The sequence below is a fragment of the Patiria miniata genome, unplaced genomic scaffold (assembly GCF_015706575.1).
Source record: "Patiria miniata isolate m_02_andy unplaced genomic scaffold, ASM1570657v1 HiC_scaffold_11, whole genome shotgun sequence".
Taxonomy (NCBI): domain Eukaryota; kingdom Metazoa; phylum Echinodermata; class Asteroidea; order Valvatida; family Asterinidae; genus Patiria; species Patiria miniata.
In genome coordinates, this window is record NW_024037049.1 from 2,409,605 (window position 1) to 2,434,326 (window position 24,722).

At 40.1% G+C, this 24,722-nt stretch overlaps 1 protein-coding gene across 1 annotated transcript in view; it reads right to left on the minus strand.

The window, feature by feature from the left end:
* The window catches only part of LOC119741705 (sortilin-like), an 80,657-nt gene continuing 55,935 nt past the window's right edge, over window positions 1–24,722 (minus strand). The window contains exons 9-13 of the mRNA XM_038217568.1: window positions 13,689–13,775; window positions 6,042–6,102; window positions 4,385–4,458; window positions 3,625–3,801; window positions 1–1,632 (exon numbers count right to left, since the gene is read on the minus strand). Of these exons, the coding sequence (XP_038073496.1) occupies window positions 1,519–1,632; window positions 3,625–3,801; window positions 4,385–4,458; window positions 6,042–6,102; window positions 13,689–13,775 (513 nt within the window). The 3' untranslated portion in view covers window positions 1–1,518. The remainder of the gene's footprint in view (window positions 1,633–3,624; window positions 3,802–4,384; window positions 4,459–6,041; window positions 6,103–13,688; window positions 13,776–24,722) is intronic.

The following is a 24,722-nucleotide window of genomic DNA, read 5'->3' on the forward strand; positions in this document are numbered from 1 at the left end:
AAAAAGTTGGGTTTTTTTAATTCTGATACGGTGAAAAAATTGAAAATGCTGGCAGGTGCAGCATGACTAGTCATATAGTATGGCTAGTCATATGGGGGTACTATTGCGAAAACTCTAATAGAAAGGAACCTGCCAGTAAAGGGAATATGCAATTTGGACATTTGGGTTCGGTTTGGTTCGGGTTCGGTTCGGGTTCAGTTCGGAAGGCCAAGTTCGGCTATTTTTAGTTCGGTTCGGCGGTTCGGCGGTTCGGCTGCAGCACTATCGTATAGCAAATCTCTGAAGATCGACCATTCTTCCTCCACATTTTCACCAGTGGGTTCTGTGTATTGAAGGGTCTCTCAGATTTTTGCCTGTATTATGTTCTTGGCGACACAGAGGTGGGCAATGTTGAATTTCTTGACTGGTTTCTGCCTCGCTGTATGAGGCTTAGGAGCAAGCTGAATGTTCATCTAGCTTCGCACTAGTCGGTGATCGGGCAAACACTCAGCTCCTGTCATGCTGCTGGGATGTTCACATTGCGTCTGTCTCCTTGGCGAACGATCACACCATGGCATATTCCAACATGTGCCATCCACGTGGTCTTGTATTTGTTTGCATGTGGAAAGAGAGTGATGGACAATTCATGCTGAACACAGAGAAACAGCAGAAGCAGACCGTTGGAGTTGCACTTGCCAGTGCCATGGTGTCCAAGTACTCTCGACCATGGGGCATAGTCCACTCCCACACGGGAATTGAAATCACCAAGGATGATGAGTTTGTCTTTTCGGTTGACTTCACAAATGATATGAAAAAGCTCATCATAAAACGCTTCCTTAACATCATCAGGATTAGTCACTGTAAAGAAATACCGTAGCAGCTGAACATTGTGGCAAACAAGTCCTTATCGAGCTTAAGACACAAGGTCGTCAATCTGTCATTTATCCCATGAGGAAGGCTATCAGGGCATTTCACAAGGTTTGTGCGAATGGCAAACCCTACGCCACAGGTTCTTGGAAGGGCAGTGGAAGATGTAGCCTCCCTGAACTTCTTCTAGCTGTGTTTCACCAGCGAACCTCATTTCGCTCAGAGCTGCAATGTTTATTTGAAAGCGATCAAGCATCCTGGCGATGAGTGCTGTCTGGTGTTCTGGTCTATCGTCTCTGTCCAGCAAAGTACGGACATTCCAATTCCAGAGGTCAATAGGTGAGAATTGCATTTCTAATGGTTCTTGCAACCGCTCAGTTGGATGACCAGGCAGGCGCGGCCACCTGCCAGGCGCAGCATGACTAGTCATATCGTATGGCTAGTCATATGGGGGTACTATTGTGAAAACTTAGTGAAGGGAACCTGCCAGTAAAGGGAATATGCAATTGTAGTGAAGTAGACTTAGCCGATATATTTAAGCAACTATGGGCAAAGTTGCAGAACATTCAGAAAAGAAAGGGGAAAAAACCTCTAAAACAAAAGCTGGAAATGTCTAAAAAGCTTACAATCTCTCAGGGGTAGAAGCAATGTTATTGTATTTTAGGATTTTGTTTACTTACCATGAGCCAAAATAAGTCCAACAGCACTTGACTGACTGAGTGGGCTTGATGGCGCATTCACCCCTTTAATCTGGCTGTAACGATTATGGATCTGCAAGCTACACGACTAATATCAGAATAAGCAAAAACAGAGGAAATCAGTTGCAGAATCTACTGACTAGAGCTCTAGTGGATTGTTTACAAAACTATGACATTACTTTTCACTCAATTGTTTAATGAAAAATAAAAATAACAAAAAGCTGTAAATGTCCCTCAACTTGCTGGGAAGGGTTTTAGAGGTCTTTATCCATTTCCTTTCAAACATAATGATTTTGATCTTTTGGACAGGAATTAACTCGCAGTCCATGCATCCCAAACTGATAATTGTTACAGCAGAGTATAGCTAAATTTTAATTCCCTATCCGACCTATAACTCTGTGCCATGATTGTTATTGTTAGTAACTGGTACCTAAAGTCGCATGTGCATTGGCTATTAAATGTTGTCATTTGGCCCTTGTGTAATAGTGGAATTTAGTGAGTTGTTTGAGTGAACTTGTAGTATGAGATAATGCAGTATCTTGCAACGGGGTATTTAAGTATGGTAATGAGCTTGTGTAAGCAAATCACTAGAGACTGATGTAAAAGTGATGTGCATGTTGATGCAGCCATCTTGGCAGTTTATTTCATCAAATAAGCCATCTCTACAGTTAATGCAGTTCTGTGAGGCTTTTGGAGTGTGGCTCAGACAAGAACCAGTTGTGTAATCAAGGGGAGGGGAGGTGGGTGCAGACTGGCAGAGTGCAAAAGGCTAGAGATTTTAAACGTAAAATTGGGGTGCTGATAGCAAAATTGGAACTGCGAAAATGGATTAAAAATGTGAAATCGGAAATGGGATGCACGATTGTCGCTGGACGGGAAGTGTGACATCCCCCTTAATGGTTTTTTTTTTTTTTTTTTTGCTGTCGGCAACATGGTGAGTCCATCTGCAAATGTGCCCGGATGCCTATAGGCCGATAGCACCCATGATCATCTACTTCAAACAGTATCCCCTAGAGGAAGATGGTGTCCAGTCCAGTCCAATCCCCAGGCCCCCCCCCCACACACACACACACACAATACTTTAATTATGTGCCTGACAAGAACATGTTAGTGCGACACTGGCAATTTATACAATCAATGTTCATTGCATGCTGAATCATTATTGTATCTTGAGAATACAATATCTCACAATTTGGGTGTACCATTTCTCACATTTTGAATGTATCATAAATATTTTATATATAAGTGACCACTTGATGTGTTAATTGTATAAATGATCTGTGTTTACAAGTTCATTCTTTTTCAGTTTGTATGACAATAAGTTGTTTTTAGATGTGAAGACAGTTAGTTAATTGTGTTTGATTGCGAGATTCGATCCAGATTTCCTTAGAATGTGGTCAAATTGGCAATTGCATTTTTAAGTGACTTTAAAGTTGGATTTGGATTGTCTCTTGACACTTGATATTGTGTTGGAGTTGGAATTATGTACATTGTATGACATTTAATAGTACCCAAATGGTGGAATTGTGACCAGAATTTGAATGACGGAAGAATTTACTTCCTTGCTCGCAACTAATGTTGCTTTTAGTATTGTACTCAAAACCTGACTGAATAAGTTCCTGCATGTTAAATACAATTGGAATTCTAGTGATTCCTCAGGTGCAATTGGCACCCTTGGCTATACTTCAGGTGTCATTAACACCCAAGGGCATAGAAAGTGGTATGGATTACATCTACATGAGTACGTCTGTGGATGTACCATGTGAGGAGAAATCTCTTTCCTCTCCTCAAAACAGGCACAGCATACAGTCTGAAACAATGTGCTTTCACAAGTTCGTTCTTTTCAGTACCACACAAACATACCAAACATGTTTCTTGTCACATAGTGCAACAACAAACTTACTCTTAATGCTGATTTCACAAGATGCAAACCTTCAAATCCTTGTGTTACAATTATGGGGAAGTGCCAAATTGCCACTGTTTTCCAGTTTGTCCTATCTGATGCACTTCAAGTGTGTATGTCGAAAATGCATTCATATTGTCCATGCAACATCAATGTAACATGCATACATGTACTCACTGTTGCTGAGTTTTTACACTTGGAGCCTTTAGGAGCCTTCACAGGATGCCAGATGCCACCACGATCAAATGTAATATTTGTATGAATGGATAGATCATCACCAACCTGGCTTGCCATGTACACACCACGCATAGATGCTACACGGTAAAAATCAGTTGTGGCAGAACCCTCAGCAAACTAAAACAAAGTAGCAACAGAAGATATAAAATATTTTTAAATTTTTTTTTACGAGACAACAAGGGTAACGACCAATAATGAGTTATTTCAACCAGATGCAGATAAACTTAAGCACAGTTTAAAGGCTAGTCACAACATATCGTGTCAGATAACATGACCACTTTTTGAATGCACCGCAGTGGTGAGTTTCTCTGAGTTGTGAGTTTTCTGTCTGTACAAAGGACAAGCCAAAATGATCAGGGCGATTGTTATATTTAATATGTTTCATATGTGAGTTCATTTTTGGAAGATTTAAGAAACAGGTGCATTTTCATAGAAACTGTAATAGGTGTGGGCTTGGTTGCATCAGCTGAGGAAAATATCTGTTCATTTGCAGACTAAATGCAGTTACACCAGCTGCTGTGTGTCATTATCCAGTACACTAGACTCATACACCAGTCGGTTTGTAGGAAATCAAACTAGTAATTACAAATAGAAACAGAGATGAAAGATGTTCCTCGATTTTAGATTGTCACAATTCAACTTTACAATATTCTGTAACAGACAATCTCTGTAAAAATTTATTTGAGAGTGTATGCCTTACCAAGTGTTTCTTGAGAGATACAGAGAACACAATTCCATCAGCATCAGATGTATACAGAGTTCCAGAACCTGTGTCTGAGTAAGGAAGAATAAACATAAAATGCGGACATAAGAAGCTAGGAATAAGGTTTGCGAATGACACCACATGAATAATGATCATGTTTGTTTGCAAGGGTGCTGTGATATAAACCACTCTCACAACCAGGTCTTTTAGAACCAACATTTGTCAGAACCAAAATGAGAGCATCAAGCTGATCCTAATGCATACATGTTTAGAATAATGACTGCAGACAATTTCGGCATAGAAAACTGTTGATCATCCGCTCTGACAAGCCTTGCGGGGTCCCCTACATTCCCTGCTTCATATTTTCTTAACTCAATGAAATTTAGTTTACTTAATACTTTGTCATGTTTATGTAATACATACTATAAACATTGTATTTGTACTTTTTGCCTGAGATGGAAATAAAGTCAAGGAATTAATTTTAATCTTCTTTAACCCCAACCACACTGAATCCATCAAAATCCATATCCCTGTTTTGGAGTATTTCGGCGGATTCAGGATACCAATACCTTCATATTGAAAGCAGGGGGATTTTATGGACTGAGGATTGCAAGCCTAGCGGTAGGGCATTCTGCAAGATTTTGATGGATTCAGGATACCTCCATACTGAGCAGTCACCTACACCAACATTTTTGTGCATGACACAATAGGTGGATTTTGGCGGATTCACGATACTTTCTTGTAAAGATACCCAAGGGGTTAGGGTTAATGAAGCCAATACTTCATGGAATAAACAAGCAAAAAAAATACTTTAACAAAGTTGATTTTCAAAGTCAAATAACCAATTTTCAATGTTAAAAATTCCCATTTAAATTAAAAATAACCTCAAGGGGACTGTACATGTAAGTGACTGCAGGAGTTTAAACTTTGGTTTATATTCACAAATACGCCAGTACAGGAACTTGAAAACCCTGATTCGATTGTTGAAACAGGTTGATTATAAAACTGTGATCATGGATTGTGGTGTATTTCTCAATGGGATGCTATTGTGGTCATTTTAACTATAGTTTTAAAGTTTTAAAGCGTTCTAGACTCAAGCCAAAGCAACATATATTTAGAGCAGCTCAAGTCCATCCAAATAGCATTTCGGTTCAGACAGTCAAACTTTATGAACTAACTTTCAATTGACAGCATTATTGAGTCATTTTTTTAAAATAAAATATGCAACAATTGATTTTTGGCATGTAGTTGCGATTACTTGTGTCAAGTATCGAGCTTAAGTTTGCAGAGATGCAAGTGGCTTTTGGGAGAAAATCTGAAAATAGGCAAGAGGTCGCCAACAGAAATCTGGCTATGAAAGGACAAACATACAAACGGCATGGAGCACACTTGTGGTCGGTGATTGTTATATGTGAAGATCTACATCTACAATTTATTCTGAAACCTTGTAATATTTGATGCTTTAAACTACATGGTATTACAAAATGATGAACTGATACTACAGCAAACACAATGCCTACAAATAATTTTGTTCCTTTTTTTTTCACCAAATTTGTGAGGAAATGTTCAATTTTAACAGTATAAAGTTAATGGGGTGTAACAGGAGTTGTGCTGTACAGTCATTATAAAGCACAGAAGTATCAAAAGACCCTACCTCCTTCATCATCAACATGCATGAATAGCATCCCTTCATTCATGTCCAACACAGAAAAGAACTGAAAGAAAGACAAGACCAGTATTGTTAAACAATTGATAAATTACAATGTACATGTAAAAGGAAAGACAGTCTGCTTTTAAAAGGTTATTTCTGTAAAACTGTTCCATTTAGACTTACTACATGTATATTATGATATCAGATCAGGAAATGTAAATGTTCATGTAACATATTTCATTTCCATGGTTTTCACTTCAAACCGTCCTGATAATTGGCTTCAGACCCAAGAAAAATACACTTTTTTAAGCCCCGATGCCAACTGAAACCCCTCTCTGAACCAAAATTATAAGTAAATTAACTAAATAAATAAATAAAGTACACTTTTTGTAAAATAAATTAGTAATAATCTATTCATTTCTGAAGTGCAGATTCTACAAAATATGTTCAAATGAGCTTTACATATTCTTAAATTTCTTAAAAACACTAACAAATCAAAAATTACTTCAACTAATACAAACTTCTATCAAAATGCAAATAAAGAAAATACAGTCCAAAAGTTTTATTAAAATTGGACTATGTCAATGATTTTTGTAAAATCATATTTTGATTATGTTACAAGATGTCACATATTTTCAAGTCCTTTGCATCAGTGTTTAATCTTGGTAAATTGTTACAAAAGAATTTAGCATGTTTTGTTTGCCACATATACTGAATAAAAGAATTATAGCTCTCTCTTATCACCTACAGTTATCCATTAAACAATTAACTATCCATTCAAACAATTATAGCCATGTTAGGCCAAGTAGGAAGTTTATTGGCCCTACCATGGCTTATATTAATAACAACTGGGCGTGGGAGAGGGGGAAGGGGAAGGGTGGTGGTGACAGAAACACGCTACCAACGTTGGGGTGTATCTCGTTCCCTTTGTAGACAGAAGTGTGCACACATCGCGTGCAAACAAACCCAATATTCACTGTACAAACCACCTCGCATTGTACACGATTGTACGTATGTACGCACACAATACACATATAGCGTTGAGCTGACAGCGGGATGATCGATCAACAGTTGACCACATACAGTGTGACCATACAGAGATAAACCCATCCAGTTAATAGTTACAAACAATGTTACGGCACACTGGTTGAGTCAGGCACCTAACTGTGCTACAGCGAAAAAAACATTTTGACTTTCGTCATGTTCATAAATTTGACCAAAAAAGGTCATGTTGAATTGACGGATTTCCTTTAAACGACTATGGAGTAAAGATGCGACCTACCTGTATGTTGATCATTTCAAGGAATAAAAACAAAATGTTGAAGAAGCGTTTTCACAAAATAGATTGTTTTTATGCAGGAAGTATGAGATTTTGTCACAATGCATGTATTTTGACGAAATCCTTGAAACTTGGCAAACACAGGTCTACTGCTATTCATGGTTTAACGGTTAGTTTATTGTACAAGTTACTTTCGGTAACCTAAATTGCTGAAAAATGGGGGGGGGGGAATCTGAAACACAGTTAATTTATTTTCTTTTTTTTCCCCCGGCGACGGATATGGAACATTGATCCAGTTTGTTTCCCCGGCGACGGATATGGAACATTGATCCGAATAATGTCAAAAAAACAACAACCCAATAACACTTTTTTCAGTCCATTCTAATATCTTATCTCTCATCTGTGAAAGTTTAAATTCAATACCTAGGCAGAATTAATGGAGTTACTAAGTAAGAAAGAGCGAAGAATAATTAACTTCTGGGTTTCCACACACGCGGGCGATGGCCACTCTTTTTACCGAGAAGAATCCTCATGTTTGCTACAGCCGTGCCGAGCTAGCTACAATCCTGGCCAAATCTCGCTGGGCCCCCAACCCCCCAGCCCCCGCTCAATGTTGTCTCTCATTGCGCGGTGTGTGCTCCATCCGCTGGAGAGAACAACATTGACCGGGGGAGCGGGGGAGTTGGTGACCGTTGGAGGCTAAGGTTATTTCCAAGTGTCCCAAGCATTTTGGCCGGGATTGTCTGAATGTACAATAGCCTTGATATTGGATTTGGATATTGCGCGTAGTATGCGCTCAAATAATAATACACACACGCGCGCGCTGGTAACATGGTCAATGCACACGATTCACCATGACGGTGCACCATGTCATTTTGGCCGATATTTTTACAAAATACAGATTGTGTTCAACGTGAAAGCCGTATTGGGATACACAAACAACGTATCGTCTTCTTCAATTTGATTTTAATCCCTCATTTGGACGAAAAATCCATCCAAACCATAGTGTAACCACGGTTCACCACTGTAAATTATATAATAAGCAGTCACTCAATTCCTTTATATTTTGGTTTGGATGGATCACCGATGGATTTTTCGGCAAATTAACGGAATGAGTGAATACAAACAAATTGACAAGGATTGTATATTGTCTGTGTATAATAATGAGCCTTTCAAGTTAAACACAAACTGTATTTTGTACAGTTGTTGGCCAAAATGGCATGTTAAACCGTCATGGCGAACCGTTACGATGCACGCAACAATAAAGTTGTGATTTTAAATCATTGGAACATTTGTATTTTTAAATTTCCATTTTTGTTTTACTATCAATCATTATTATCAGGCCTAAATATGTGTTCTTTCATTCAACCTTCGGCCGCCATTTCATATTTTGGAAACAAAACTCAAGAAAACAGCTCCCCAAACGGCATGTCATGCATATTTTGAAAAATGAAAAAAATAAGACAATCTTGGCCAAATCTCGCTGGGCCCCCAACCCCCCAGCCCCCGCTCAATGTTGTCTCTCATTGTGCGGTGTGTGCTCCATCCGCTGGAGAGAACAACATTGACCGGGGGAGCGGGGGAGTTGGTGACCGTTGGAGGCTAAGGTTATTTCCAAGTGTCCCAACCATTTTGGCCGGGATTGTAGCTAGCTAGAAGGTCGTACCATTGTGAAAATACAGGGTATGAAAAGGGGTGGGTTAATATTTTGAGGGGTCAAACGAAAAGAAAAAAAAAACGGCCAAGAGTTACCAAAATGGCGACAAAAAGAATATTACATTTTGAAAAGTGATGTTTAAACTTCAAATTTATCTTTGATTTAGGGTGATTTTTGAAAGAAAGCCATGCGAACATCCCTTTTAAAAATGATGTGTTTCGAACAGCGTCATCAAATTCTGCCATCCGGGAACTTTTTACACCAATTTGTGGTCAAGTTCCCAGTATACATTCGCGTTTGCTGAATACGCGATGTAATCGGGAGCCGACTATTAGTACAGCACTGCACAAAATGTGTGTTCGCTCATACCCCCCGCCCTGCAAACAGGGCGCTGGGATACTCTGATGAGCTTCACAGAATCTTGTGAAGGAAATGGCCTATGACCTATGTATAAAGCATCTGGCTGCAGCTGTTCAAAACCGCAGTTAGACAATATGTGCAAATGCTATCCGAAAACTTCCCATAGAAATGCACACGTTCCATATCAGATGTGATTTCTGTTTCATTGCGGACCATGTGGACAACATTTTGAGCGTCGCATAATGCAATCCGACCGTTCGTGATTCGAAACGGAGCCTGAGCAAGTGAAGGGAATCGTAAATTTAAAACACAGATAAGTTTTACAGACTTTCCTACATTATTACGCTTTTCAAAAAATAAAATAACATCTCTAAACTGGAATAAAAGAGTAATGAATCAGTCTTAAAGGCCGTTTCAAACCTTGCAGAGTCATGACCTTGATGACGCTCAGATCACTGGTCACGCAAAATCCAACCAATCAGAGCATGAATTCATCAGAGTATCCCAGCGTCCTGTTGGCAGGGCGGGGGGTACGAGCGAAAAAATGTGTGTTGATGCAGTCACGATGTTTGTCATCGGTGGCAAAGTCAAAGAGCCGAAAAATCATCAGGTTAGAAGAGGGTTTCATAACTTTTCTAACAAAATGCCTAGCACTTCATTTGAAGTGCTTATTATTTTTGGTACTCATGATAGTTTACAAAGGATCTTTCCATGATTATTGTAGAATGTTGAACTGCAAATGCAATCAAAACATTTTGACAGCTGGGCGCCGTGACACTAGCTTGGCAGATATACTTGCTGTAGGCCTAATTCCCAATGGCATGGCCATTGACTTTTATAGATTCTCTGAGTCAATATATCAGACACGTCTTTCAAATCACTTTAACACTAATTTTTCAAATATAAATTATTTCATTAGGGGATTTATGTTTTGTTCAGATTTTATTCTGGTATTGTTTTGTTTGCTGTCACTGTCAGTGTTATTTCTTTTTTCCCATGACAATCATGACAATCATGACAATGTAAATAATACTTTTTATAGGCCTTCCCTAGCATGCCTAGAAATAATAATTGTGAATATTATTTTAACGTCAAGTTTCCATGGTAACGGTTTGAATTCAGCAAATGTTGACTTTTTTTGGGGGGGGAATTGGATTTTCACTAATTCCCTAAATCGGATATTCACTATTTTCCAAATTTGTTTTCCTAAATCTACTGGTGCAATACCCTTATATAACAGGGCAATTGGTCATCTGAAAAAAAAACCCACATTTTTCAAATTGTCTTCAAACAAAATCTGATATACAGGGCGTCCTGAAAAATGGTGCATGTAAACCCCTCCATTTTTGCTAATTTACAACCAAAATTTTCTGAGGATGTTTACAAAATCTTCAAGGTAATAGATTTAGCTTGAGAATACCGTTTGTTTCATTGGGATTGCTTTTGTAAATCCAGAGATATGTTTGAATAACGGCAAAGCCAAGAAACCCATTTTGTGCCACTTTCTGTGAAGCAGTTAAAATCAGTATAGCCCTAGTCTAAAACCAAATCACTTTACTCTTAGTGATTTTAAAATTTTTAAGCAGAGTGTGCAATATTTATTTATATTTAATTGAACTCTTTCATTGAAGTTTTAAAGAAGTGAACCTGTCTGTACAATTAAATTGTTTCAACATATAAAACAAAACATGTACATGTCATCTGGGGCTAATTTTTTATTTTTTTTCCTGCCTGACAACCCTTCTCAGCACCTTAGAAATCCGTAAAACAATAAAATTGGAATGGCCTAAAACGCTAAAGAGATCCCATGCTGGTAATAGCCTACACATGGGGGGGGGGGGGCACGAAACAAACATCCCCCTGGGAGTTGGCTGATAGTTTGATTGTCTGACACTGAGGAACCATCCGAAAAGCCTCCATGAATAGCTGCTATAGCAGAATGATAATTCTTAACGGTGACCGTAGTAAGGTTACTTTCAAAGAAGTATACCAGAAAGTCTGAAATCTCCCCTACAGAAGTATCTGAGGGATGCAGAGATCTGCTTTTACACCATCTGTAAAAGTGGCGTAGTCTACTGTCACAAATTGTCCTGGTAGATGCTTGTTGGCTGCAGGCTACAATGGCTGCAGCTCATTCAGAAAGGCCTGCTGTGCGGAGGGGCTGCATGATAGTACCCAGCACGTCAGGTGAAGATCCCCTGGAGCCAGGTGAAGAAAACCCGAGCTGGGCTGGAACAGCATGTCCGTTCTCTGCAGAAGAATGACTGGTCGGTGAACCAAGAGTTTGATGAGTCTTGGGAACCATGGCCGGCGAGGCCAAAAGGGGGCGATAAGGAGAACCTTGCAGACCTCTTGCTCCAACTTGGTCAGTACCCGAGGTATGAGGGAGAATCGAATCGGGCCGTTGTTGTCTCTGGTCCTCCCAACCTGTATGGCCCACGGGCGACGCATGTAAAGCGCTCGCTGTAGGCCGGGCTTCCGGTGTACAATCAACCACGTGTGGTATCTCGTTGTGCTTGGGCCACCCAACCGTGACCAATGAACGACGATTGTGAAGAATTCACCGCAGGTAGGGACTCCAGAGCACAGCTAACTGTGTGCAGTATGTCCCTTGTTCACAGGCCACCCAGCCGTGACCGGTGACTGAAGACTGTGAAGACTGAACAACGGGGGTCCAAAGGAACAACGGAACAAATCTGATGACAAGAATGGTCCCTCATAGCCAGATAGAACTTGATCCGTCCCATGGGAGAGGAATTCCCCCCGGCTTGTGACAGACCAGTCCTCTCCAAACGCTTCATAACTATGAACTAATCAATCAATAAAACGAAAATATACTCTACAATACACTTTTTTAATCAATTACTTCTCTTAAAAGCGCAGGGTATAAAAAAGCGATATAAAAAACCCTGATTTTTATATGTCATACCCGACTGCCGCTAAGAGAAAATGATGGGGGGTATTATGGGTAGGGCACCTGAGGGCGCTATTGTATTAAACTCTTAGCGTAAAATACCTGCCGGTATAGGGAATATGCATAAGTAGATTGCTCTACAGGTAAGTTGAGTGAAGTAGACCCTTACATTAACAACACAAGTTTACTTTGTACTTTTAACAAGATGATAACTGCTGTGGATCGTTCACTTATCCACAGCACCAATTCCAAGAGCCAAAAGAGGGAGAGTGGCTCGGAACAATACACAATACAAGTAATAGAGGACATGAGCCACCTGTAATTCATGCCTGATTTCAATGGTCATCAATACATTAATTTGAAATGCAACAAAAGAATATCCATAACATGCAACACTACATATCCTACAACACTGACCCCAGGTGATAGTTGCTCATTTGTTTGTATTGACCCTAATACTCAAAATGGACAAAATTGACAAAATGGACAATCACGCCTTCCTTAAACCATCAAGGCTACTACCGGTATTTAATGCAGTTTGACAAGAGACCCTCCCCACCCCCGATTCTGAGATTCACAGTTCCTGGCTCACTGATTTCTCTTGCTTAAGTGCAAGTAACCCCTAAATAGGAGACCAGGTCGGAGGAAGGTCATTGATTGCATCAATCGAAAACACAACCAAAACAGAGAGATTTGAGGCATCGGCATTGCATTACGCATGTTCAGTATGTTTTATACAATGTATCCATTGTGAACCAAAGTACATACAGGCTACACATCAAAGCCACTGCCAAGCACTTAAGTCACTTAGCCAATGTAAAGATTTCCTGTGTGATTGCATTTTGAGCTTCACAAAAGACTTTACCCTCGAGAGTGTAAACTGTAAAACTAACTTTCAATATACAAAATACATGTATATCACTACGCATGTAGCAGACAGTGATGTTCAACCATGAGGTGCCAGCATTGACTCCGTCACACACTTGTAACATGGTCTGCTGACAAACCATATAGAGTGCGGTCCACTATAGTTGGCTCAATCTTCAAGTAATCTTTGACATAGTAAAATAATCCTTGACAGTTAGAAACTATTTTCAAGTCCATTTACAAACAATGTAGTAACCAAATGAGACATGCTTCTGTGAAACTTGGAAAAAGTTAATAAATTTTGTTTTCTTATAATTTTGGCATTTTTAATTTTTATGGAAGTAGGTCTCAAATGAGATTTCTTTACTCCGTTCAATTGTCAGATGAATTGAAATCTGGTAATTTTTTTTTATTTTGAAGTTACAACCTTTTAATTTGATTGATCAATGAAGTTACACGACAGTGCCCAGATATTCATTTCAAATTCCCTGCAGAAACTCACCTGACTTTATCAGAGGCTAAATAAAAATAGCGTCAGTAAACTATCCATAGTAATTCTGTTTCTTTCCTTACCCGGTCACTGGTGACAACTGGAAGCTGTGTAGGGCTCCACGTCTTACCATCATCTTTAGACACATAAAGTATTCGTCCATTATCCCCCTGTCACAAATATGAAAGAAATCACCCTTCAAAACATTATTTGGTTAAAGAAAAAAACACTGTGCAAATGCTCTTTGTAATTCCTCGTACATTTGTTCATAAATTATAGCTTTGTGGAGCGCTGTGGTCCACTGGTCACAGTGTTTTCGACTCAAGTGCCGTGGTACATGGGTTTGAACCCCGATGGGGAAAATGGTGCTTGTGTTCTTGGGTAAAACAGTCTCCAGCCAGGAGTACAAATGGGTTCACATGGGTAGATACCAAATGTGCTGGGGCGGATTGCAATAACGCAGTCTTAGTCGGCTGGCTAAACCAGTCCAATTTTAGCCAGCTATTGTTCTTAGACGGTCTTGGTTAAGACACCAAACTTAGCCCATTGCAATAAGCTGGTCTTTACTAAGCCCGCTTAGAGTAATGATTCACAAACAAACATTCCATGGTTACGGGCAAATACTGGAGGGACTGCACATTTTATTTTTTAAGGTTTGTGTGATTCATATCATGCGATATCAAATGTCAATTCCGAAATTTTATGTTGAGAAAATTGTATTTGCAGTACAACTCAGTGTCATTACATTTTTCCAGAAGATCCCTTCTATCCCAGAGAATTTTCCCTCCGAGCAGTGTTCTGCTTTTTAAAGATTTAATCATCAAACACTCATCAACTGGGAAAAAATATTTTGGGAAAGAATAATTCAACACAACAGTGAATTCCAAAAATCCCAACTATAGACCGTTTTAGCCCAACCCAGGCTAACTATTTTAAGACTGTTTTACTACTTAAACTGTGTCATTGCAATGGTCTTACTTATAGACTGACTGACAGCCAGAGCTTTTAGACTGTCTAATGCGCATAGACAGCTTTAAGACCGGTTATTGCAATCCACCCATGATCTCAAGCTCCAGTGCAATCTGGTCTCATGGCCCGATGCACAGGGGTAATGATTATGAAGCGCTTCGAGACCTTTGGTATAAAGCGCTATAGGCCTACAGGGAGTGTTACAACTGATAATGTAGTAACCAACGGATAATGTATCACCAACTGATAATGTCACACAAATTGACCGATACTGTATACCGATAATGTAACAGAAATTGACCGATAGTGTAGTAAATGTTACCAAACCATCGGTCAATATTTGTTACATTATCGGTTAAGACCGATAGTGTAGTAAATGTTACCAAACTATCGGTCAATATTTGTTACATTATCGGTTAAGACCGATAATGTAACAACAATCGACTAATAGTGTAGTACATTTTTACCACACTATCGGTCAATTTCTGTTACATTATCGGTTAGTGATACAGTATCGGTCAATTTGTGTGACATTATCGGTTGGTGATACATTATCCGTTGGTTACTACATTATCAGTTGTAACAGGGTGCGTCAAAAAGAAAGTGACTGAATTAGAAAAAAAACATTTTTAAAAATATGTGGCTTGCTCTATTCCATAAATAAACATAGGGATAAAGTACATCTTATTGACTAGTAACTGTGAACATTTTACTTAATTTGCACGTATACTCTATTCCCAAGATATTGACTATTTTGATAAAAAGATCACAAAATTCAGCTCTCCACCACTGATCATACAATGAAACAGAAATGTGTTCCCACCTCCATGAATGAACGAAAACTTGCAAAGGAAACAGACAAAAATCCCAATCAATATTTTAGAAAAAATACTGCAAGTGAAACCTGTGCAATCACTCTGGCATGCTGGCAGTTCTTATACAGTTAGTTGGTACGGACACTTGTCAGTGCACCTAACCAAAATAGAGGAGAGGAGAGACTGACGATGACTAGAGCAGGCTAGTCGAAACGTTGAGACCAAAGACAATTTCGGTTAGAACTTACACCAGGACTGTTCTTATCAGAACCAAAAAACTACTTAGCAAAGTTGATAATAAGCAGGACAAGTTCTTTTCAGAACTAAATATCTTCTAAGCAGAAGTTATTACCACATGGTGTTACCGCGAATTGTGTACTAGTGGAATAAAAACCGCAGCGCTGGTGCCAATTAAAACTGAATAGGTTCGTTGATACAAGTTGTTTTCCTAAATGCGCATGGAAATAGACAGATAACAATAGATTTGCACTTGCCAGACCGCAAAAAGTGCTTGTCTGAACCGTCGTCTCATATCACCCAAGCTCGTACTATGCAATTTTTCCCTCATAGTAATATGCACACTTCGGTCGGGACTGACGAAATATGCTCATCTTAACCGAAATCTTGTCTAACCCGTGCTCGTATTAACGAGATTTGACTGTATATACAAACATGTACACGTTTGTATGGTCTAGGCCTGTGAAAATGCTGATTTTTTCCAGCTTCTTTGAGAACCGCTGATCCAAACAACTTCAAAAAAAATGGGGGGGGGGCCAATTTTTTGTGTGTACAATCATATTGAGGTGTCTGCGCGTAGTCAAGGGTAAAGGAAGAAATTGATAATTTTCTGGGTTTTTTTCCTCATTCCCCCCCCTAAAAAAAAACAAAATTAGGATATGGGCTGTGAAAATAGGGTAGGTAGGGTAACCGGAAGCAGAACTATTATTTTTTTGGCCTGAGCAATACACCTGCCTATTTTCAACTTAATACAGTGCCCGGTTCTGGACATAAGCAAAATACAGACAGACAAAGCGACACACAGAGATTCCAGGAATTATGGAAGATGGCATTCCATGGACAGGTATAAAAATAGCTCCTTGTTATAAAACATGCATAACTTCTGACAGCATGGATACATTTCAGTAATTTTCAGATAAGTGGAAGATCATGCTCTTTTAAGACATATTTCATTAAACACATTCATATATTTGGACGGTTGAGTTATGCATGCACAGCAAACTGCAAAGCAACCAAAGTGTTTTTATAGTTCAAATTATATGCTGTGGCCTCGTAGTTAAGGGCACTGATTCGTGGTCTGCGGGTAAAGCTGCAGGTTGTGGGTTCAAGTCCAGCCTGGGGTTATGGTGCATGTGCCCCTTGGGCAAGGCACTTTGTCACTCATTGCTTCTCTCCACCCAGGAGTAAATGGGTACCTATGAGGGCAGTGAAGGTTATTGTGATTGAATTAGCTTCCTTGCACCTATATTTTAAGCGATTATGTTATCAACATAAAATATTCTTGGTTTATGGCTTAAGTTCAATGGACCTTTCACAGAAAAATATGCATCTCATCAGCGCAACAAACAATGGGCAGCTACTTGCCCTTTTAACTGCCACTTCTTTTAAACCAGCTCAAATAGATTCATGTTATGAAACTGCATGCTCAAGGCAGTTGTCTGGCTGTGCTGGTCGCTTTCTTTGTCCACTGCATACCTCAGGGAGTTGGTTGGGTCATGGGCATCAATCCTGGGGGGGGGGGGGGGGACAGGGGGACATGTCCCCCCCCCCCCCCCCCACTTTTTGAAGGGTGGGGGACACAATATCAAATGTTCCCCCCCCCCCAGATTTTTGAACTCGTGCCTCATTTACAGGGCCCTATTACGTACTACAATGTATCTTTTGCTAAGAAAATATTGGTTGAAGTGGTCAGAAATTGCCTCAGATCGCACCATAGAGCATTTAAAATCCAAAATTTTTCGAAACCCTCAGACCTCAGAAAATGATTTTCAAATTATTATCTTTTGCTGGGAAAATACTGGTTAAAGTTGTCAGAAATTGCCTCAGATCGCACCACAGAGCACAGGCCCCGAACCCCACGCCATTAGCTGAGAATATAATAGCTTATTCAATGACTTCAACCTCGAAAATGATGTTTAAATCATTATCTTTTGCTCAGAAAATATTGGTTACAGTGGTCAGAAATTGCCTCAGATCACACCACGTGAGCATCAGGATTACACCAATAACTAGGCATGTCGGCCCTTTTTTTGAAGTTTAGGCAATACCAATGATTGATAGCTCATATGAAGCAACTCGATGAAAGAAACACAGAACAGAAAGAATTTTTAAAAAATGACTTTCCGTTCTCAAGTTATGATCAAAAACGTGTTCCCGTTTTAACGGCTTTCATAGACATTTTAGCCACAAAAATTCAAAAATCAATAATTTCAGATTTTTCAGATAAAAAAAAAGGGAATTTGAAATTTGTATGCTTCAAATCATTTCTTTTGCTAAAAAGACCTTGGCACACTTCAACAAAAGGTCTGCAATTGTTTTCAATTTCTTGTTAACGGCTGTCAAAAATGCTGATTTGTTAAAAATTCTTCAACGGAAAACTAGAAAAATCTGAAAAATTGACTAAGTCCAGCTAATTAATATGCATAATTGCTGTATCATAGGAATAAAATACACTATAATAAGGCAAAAAAAAATAAGTCTCCGGTTTCTGGTATGCGCGCGCGTCGCCGTAGCCATGCGCGTCGGCAAAATGAAAAAGTTTTTTTTTCAATGAAAGATTATGTCTCAAAACCGCCAAACTCACTGGTTTGACTGGAATCCTGCTGCTGCACAATTTTAACGTGTTTTTAGGTTATGGTCGAGAATAAGCTTTATGTGGCCTCTCTGGACTCCCATATATTTGCACTAAGTTTAGTCGGGCACCATTTGCAGTCATCAGCACACATTTGAAGCAAAAAAAATCAGGTAAAAAAAAAAAAAAAAGCCGCGTCGCCGCATCACTTTTTGGGCAAGCTCCATACCAGAAACCGGAGACTTTTTTGGGGGGGCCTAAAGGAACTTGGCACAAGTAATGTTTGTGTATAGACCTGTATTTTGACTTCTTGTTTTATGTCATTTCGCATTTTCTGATGTAATTAAAGCTAATTAACATGCAGTTTTAGACAAAATCGCCTAATTACATGTGCATAAACACTGTAACTTCAAAAGGCAAACATTTATGACCGTATAACTGGGTACGTATATTCGGTGTTTAAAGGGCTTTCATTTAGTACAGTGTTTTCAATCATCTCTATTAGCATATGCAAATTATCTTAATTTATATGCAAGTCATCCTTAATTACCTAATTACGTATGCGAAACTTTTTTTCTATGCGCAGTAAATCTATGCATTAAAATTTCATTGGAATGGCAGTTGATATTCCCCAAATATTTTTTGTACTTAAATTGAGGAAATGAAATAAAGAAAAAGCTGTTTTTACTTTTTTTCAGGTGTAAAGGTAAGTACAGGTTTTTTAAATATACTTTTAACAAGCTATACATGTAATCAATTTCAGTCACTGAATTGGGCTTGGCATTTTATCTACATGTACAGTATATTCAAATAAAACCAATATTATGGCTCCTTTTGTGGTTCCTGTCATAACTTGTGTAATTATTTCTTGTAGATTATTTTCCAGTTCATTTACAGAGAGTTTTTGCCCTTCTTGGTCAGATGAAATAGATCTTTTTTGACGCCTCCTTTGCTTGATGTTTTCCAAAGTTTCAACTGTGAAATTAATGCTTGTTCCAACTTTTTCTCATCCATCTTTTCTTTCAGCTCTTCAACAATGTCTAGAGATGTACATACAATGCCACACAGTTTCACAGCATTTGCTGTATTTTCAGCTGCTTGCTTGGTGAGAGCTTTTTGCTTTTCTGCCTTTTTCTCTTTAATCTTTTGTAGTTTCTGGACAATTTTTTCTTTGATTGACTTACACTTGCGCTGATAAAGTTCCAAGAATGATTTGCGTTGTTTCCTGGCAGTGCTCAAGTACCTGTCTCTCTGTTCTTCCTCTTTGTCATCAAGGTATTTCCTCCAAACCAGTATGCCTTCAAAGGCAACCGTATTTGCATTTGGCATCTTCGGACGCAGGTAATGAAGCCCAGTAAATATCCTTTCTGCTGACAAGTTGTCCTTCGGACATGAAGCAGTTTGTCATCATATCTCTTTATTGGCATTGTAAAAGCATCCACCAGGAAGATGGTCAGAAACCTGTCGTGTGATGCAGACAATGAGATTGAGGAGGATTATAGACAAGGCCTGCTTAGTGAGTTGTTCAATTGACTCTGTGGTTGGTCTGTATAGAGAAGTGTGGATGGCATCTTTCACGGGTGGTATATCTGGAAATAGCACAGCACCGTCTTTGACTAATGGGCTTGGGTCAATCATCCACTCCTCCACTTTGTCTCAAAGTTGCGTGTAGAATGTCAGTATCCATGATGTGAATATCACTTTCTACCATCTTCATAAGGGTGGTCGAGACATGCTGGCTTATCATAGCCATCGCCCTGATGCCTGCAACGATGATATCAACTTCGAAGTCGGCCTTGAGGCACTTGATGTACATGTTTTCTTCTCTTTGTGGATCTAAGGGTGTGCAGAGTGTGTTGAAGTGGTCCATGTGGTGGTAAACGGCAGCTGAGTTATGTTAAATTGGTTGCCTCTATAAGCTGCAAGATGAGAGCTGGATACGACGGTGTTAAACTCCTGCACTAACCCCGACTGTTCATCACAGTCTGGACCAAGCAAGTTGCAGAAAGTCCGCACAGTGACATGTGTGGCAGATTCACCTTTGCTCCTTGACCAAATCGTCTTCTTTCTCGACCAATCTTCCCATCATTACTTTCTACTTTCTCCCACTCTTTTAATCCTGCTGATGCATACTCTTGCAGGTTCAACACTAGATGTTTCCTACAGTAAAAGTTGTTTACTGTTGCCATTTCCTGCTTGATGTGATCATCTAAGGTCTCCCAATTCCCAGTCACCTGAGGAAGGACACTTCCTTTTTCCAATTTACTGATGTATGCTTTATTGACAATACAGCGTTTTGTCATGGTGTTTTTCACTTTTGAGATAAGCTCATGTACTTCATCTTTTGAACTCTTGTTTAGGTTCAACGTCAGAAGTTCTTCTAACATTTCTTGAGTATCTTTGAGAAGAGCATCAGCGCTCTCGGTTTCAATGTCATGTAGGCTCATTCCTACCGTGCCCTCGGATGTCGAGGCTAGCATAGTAGTGTATCTCTTTCCGTGTTTTGTAGTTCCATCTGTATGGAGAGTTACAGGAGCTTCTAACTGCTGAATTTTTGCTCTAGCGCTTTCTTTGTTTAGCACTGCTTGCTCTATAGCAAGGTATCTTATTAGCGTTGGCTTTGGAAGCCTAGTAACCTCCATTTTTGCAACATCTTTTAGGACCAACCGAATGATATCAGACACATGGTTTGTTCCAACCCCGCTAGCAATAAGTTCAAAACAAACGAGTCTAATGCCATTAGTGTATATGCCAGTGTTGGAGCAAAGGCTTTGACCCTCAAGGCCAAGGCCAAGGCTTTGACCCTCAAGCCTCGAGGCCAAGGCCAAGGCTTAACCCTCAAGGCCAAGGCCAAGGCCCTGTTTTATGAAATGACCACTGATATAGAACTAATTATAGTCACATGAGTGACACATCATCACGCAAGGGCAGATCCAGAGCACAATTGGGGGGGGGCAAAGAAACGTTGGTCCCCCCCCAAAAAAATTGGTCAAAAAATTACGGCTTGGGCTTCGGGGCCCGCTTAAGGGCCCCGAAAAAAGTTTGGATTCGAGATGCTCTGTGGTGCGATTTGAGGCAATTTCTGACCATTTTAACCGATGTTTTTTGAGGAAAAGATGGTGGTGTACTCATTGCCTGCATTTATTACGACGTCACATAAAAAAATAGGTTTCTTTTGGGGGGGGGGGCATGGCCCCTTTTGGCCCCCTGGATCCGCCCTTATCATCACGAATTGCTCGTTACGAAGAACAGCATTTCTTTAATTGCAATCAACATGCTCGCATAGGCCTACACCGTTTTATGACTGCACTGTATCTATCTATATATATAAGAGAGAGTTTAACTCGGCCTCCCAGACGATGTTTGCTCATGAAAGGATCCCAGACCGCGGGCTCCCGCGGAGCCAGAATCGCTCCACGTCCGTGGAAAAATGCGGAGGGTGTCTTCCGCCGGATCGGACACTTCGGGTCGTCCCGATTTTCCCGTACGGACCGGCGATCCGTTTCGTCAATTTTTCGTGACTGCGTTTTGCGCAGGAATTTGCCGTCGTGTGCGCTTTCACGTTGACTGCCTGGCCGCCCCCTGTGCTGGCTTTTCTGCGTGTCTAGACTGTGCGAGGTCAGCGGCTTCGAATTAGGGGTTCCGTTTACGTGTTCTACTCGGCCGTTCTGCAAAAGCGTTCACCAAATGGTGGCATGGGGTGACCTTGGTAAAATATTTTTTCTCCATGGTGCGTGGCCACCAAGTGTCCCTATTCTTTCATGTGCTTCGCTTGCCGCCCCTGCGCCGAGTGCAACGAATACTCAGAAGGACTACACATTAGGTATGCCTTGCGCGGTCTGACCAATCGAAAGTCTACACTGCGTAGTATTTCCGGGCTATGCAAAACTGTCGATGGCAACGCGTACTGCAGCCTGCTCCACACCCTGGAAACGAGGTTGGGTCTACGGTGCTTGCTATTTGAAGCGTCGCGTGATAGAGTGCTGTTGCTTCCATAATGTGTTTACAGCTCCATGCTTCCACCACCAAGGCTGAGTGTTGTGAGTTCGCTGCCCGCCACGTATAATTCAGTGTCGCGTTATAATTTCGGGGGCCTGTTTGGGGTCAACGAAGGATCGATGCATTGCTTCGAATATCGCAATCTTAAACGAAGTCACAAAAAAATCGATGAAAAAGTGTCCGACCCGGCGGACGACACCCACATTTTTCCACGGACGTGAAGCCGCGGTCTCGGATCCTTTCAGAAGCAAACATTTCTCGGAGGCCGAGTAAAACTTGCTCTTATATATAGATGGTTGAACCAACTTGAATAAAAGTTGAATCGCAGACGGTCTCACAAATTGTAAGAAGTTCAAGTTTACGTTTGTTGAAGAGTCCAATACTGAAACTTAATTATGACCTTCCTCCATGATTCAGACCGTTTGTAATTTTTTGGTAACACTCAACATTTTCATTTTAAATGACACCTTCGAGTTTTATTGCATTATGATTTATTGTCAAATTGTACAACCAGCCTTCGCCTGTGTACTACAGTAACCTTTTCACTACGTTTTCCAAATGCGACTGCCTCACAAAAAGCCAATTTAAGGCCCAAAAAAAAAAGTCTCCGGTTTCTGGTATGCGCGCGCGTCGCCGTAGCCATGCGCGTCGGCAAAATGAAAAAGTGTTTTTTTTAGTGAAAGATGATGTCCCAAAACCGCCAAACTCACTGGTTTGACTGGAATACTGCTGCTGCACAATTTTAACGTGTTTTTAGATTGGGTTATGGTCGAGAATAAGCTTTCTGTGGCCTCTCTGGACTCCCATATATTTGCACTAAGTTTAGTCGGGCACCATTTGCAGTCATCAGCACACATTTGAAGCAAAAAAATTAGGTAAAAAAAAAAAAAAAGCCGCGTCGCCGCAAGGAAGCTCCATACCAGAAACCGGAGACTTTTTTTTTTTGGCGTAACAGACCAACGGCAACATTTACAGACAGTTGCCATGGTACATAATTATTATCATGTGCGTAAATCCACGGGGAACAGGGGGAACCCCCCCCCCCCACACACACACACACACATTTTGAGGGGGGACATTGTTTGGTCTCCCCCCCCCCACACTTTTTCTTCCCCGAATAAAAATATTGTAGCCTACAATAATGATTCTATTGCTCAGAATACATGTAGCTGCTTCAATTACTCAAAACTCAAAACTTTCACGAATGATCTTTTGCTCAAATTGGTTTTAGTGATCAGAAATTGCCTCAGATCACACCACAGAAATTGCTATTCTTTAACTGCATGTCCCCCAACTATATCCCCCATTTACATTTAACTCCCCACATTTTCATCCCCAACACTACGCCCTACCCGATCTATGATCAGGTAAACCAGCTTGTTAAAGTATAAGTTCAGGTCTTCAATATGGTTTAACTAAACAAAATATGATTTACTTCTATATTGACACACAATTCTCCCAAGTGTAACAAAAGGGGGATCCAAGAAACTGATTTGGGAAATTTGTATTTGCTGGCCCAACATGGTCAGAAATATCAGCATTATCTAAAACAGATACATGCAAATCTTTAGCACTTATCAGGGAGACATATACAACCAATCAGATCTATTCCATAGTTATATGCAATTAAAGTGATCATCTCATTAGCCCCACAAGTGTACGGAAATCTACTACAATGGTAACAAAATGTGATGCTACAAAAGTGGAAGTGTGCCCAACACACAAATCTATAGGGTGCTTCCCTCCTCCATGGTAATACGATTAAAATGGTAACAGCACAATTTCGAACAGATTTATCTAGAAAATGCAAAAATCTATGGGCCTTGAAGAGCCTTGACTCAAAATTGCAAGGCCCTGAACCCTCAAGGCCAAGGCCAAGGCCAAGGCTTTTGCCCTCAAGCCTCGAGGCCAAGGCCCTAAAATCCAGCCTTAAGGCAGCCTTAAGGCCAAGGCCCAGCATCAAGGCACTACATCACTGGTATATGCCATCTTCAAAACTTACAATATCTTTGTTTCCCATTATGTGATTAAGTTGACACTTTAAATCATCATTCTCAAGCTGTAATTGTTTACCCTGTTTTTTCCCCCAGTGAATTCAGTTCCTTTTGAACAAATTTGCTTGACTCTGCACTTTTTTGAAGTGATTTCTGGAGTCCCTATTTCTTTTCTTGTCTTTGTGCAGAGACTTAATTCTCTTTTCCAGCAGCTGCATTCTTTTGTTGAGTTTCTGATTTTCTTTGGTTGTTTCTTCAAGTTCCTTTACAACGTTCTTCTTTTGCAAGCTGCCAAATTGCTTTTTCAACTCCTTGTTGATTTGGTTGGCCTGCCCTAAAGCCTTTTCCACTTTGTCAAGACTTTTGTTTGTTTGTTCATGTTGGAGTGTTTCTGCATGCAACAGGTCTGTCAGGTACTCCATGCAGTCACCATAAGATGAAATGCTTCTTCTAATATGTATTCTGGGTAGAACTCCAAATTGCTTTTGTCATCTTTATCACCATCACTATCTTCATCAACTTGGCAACATG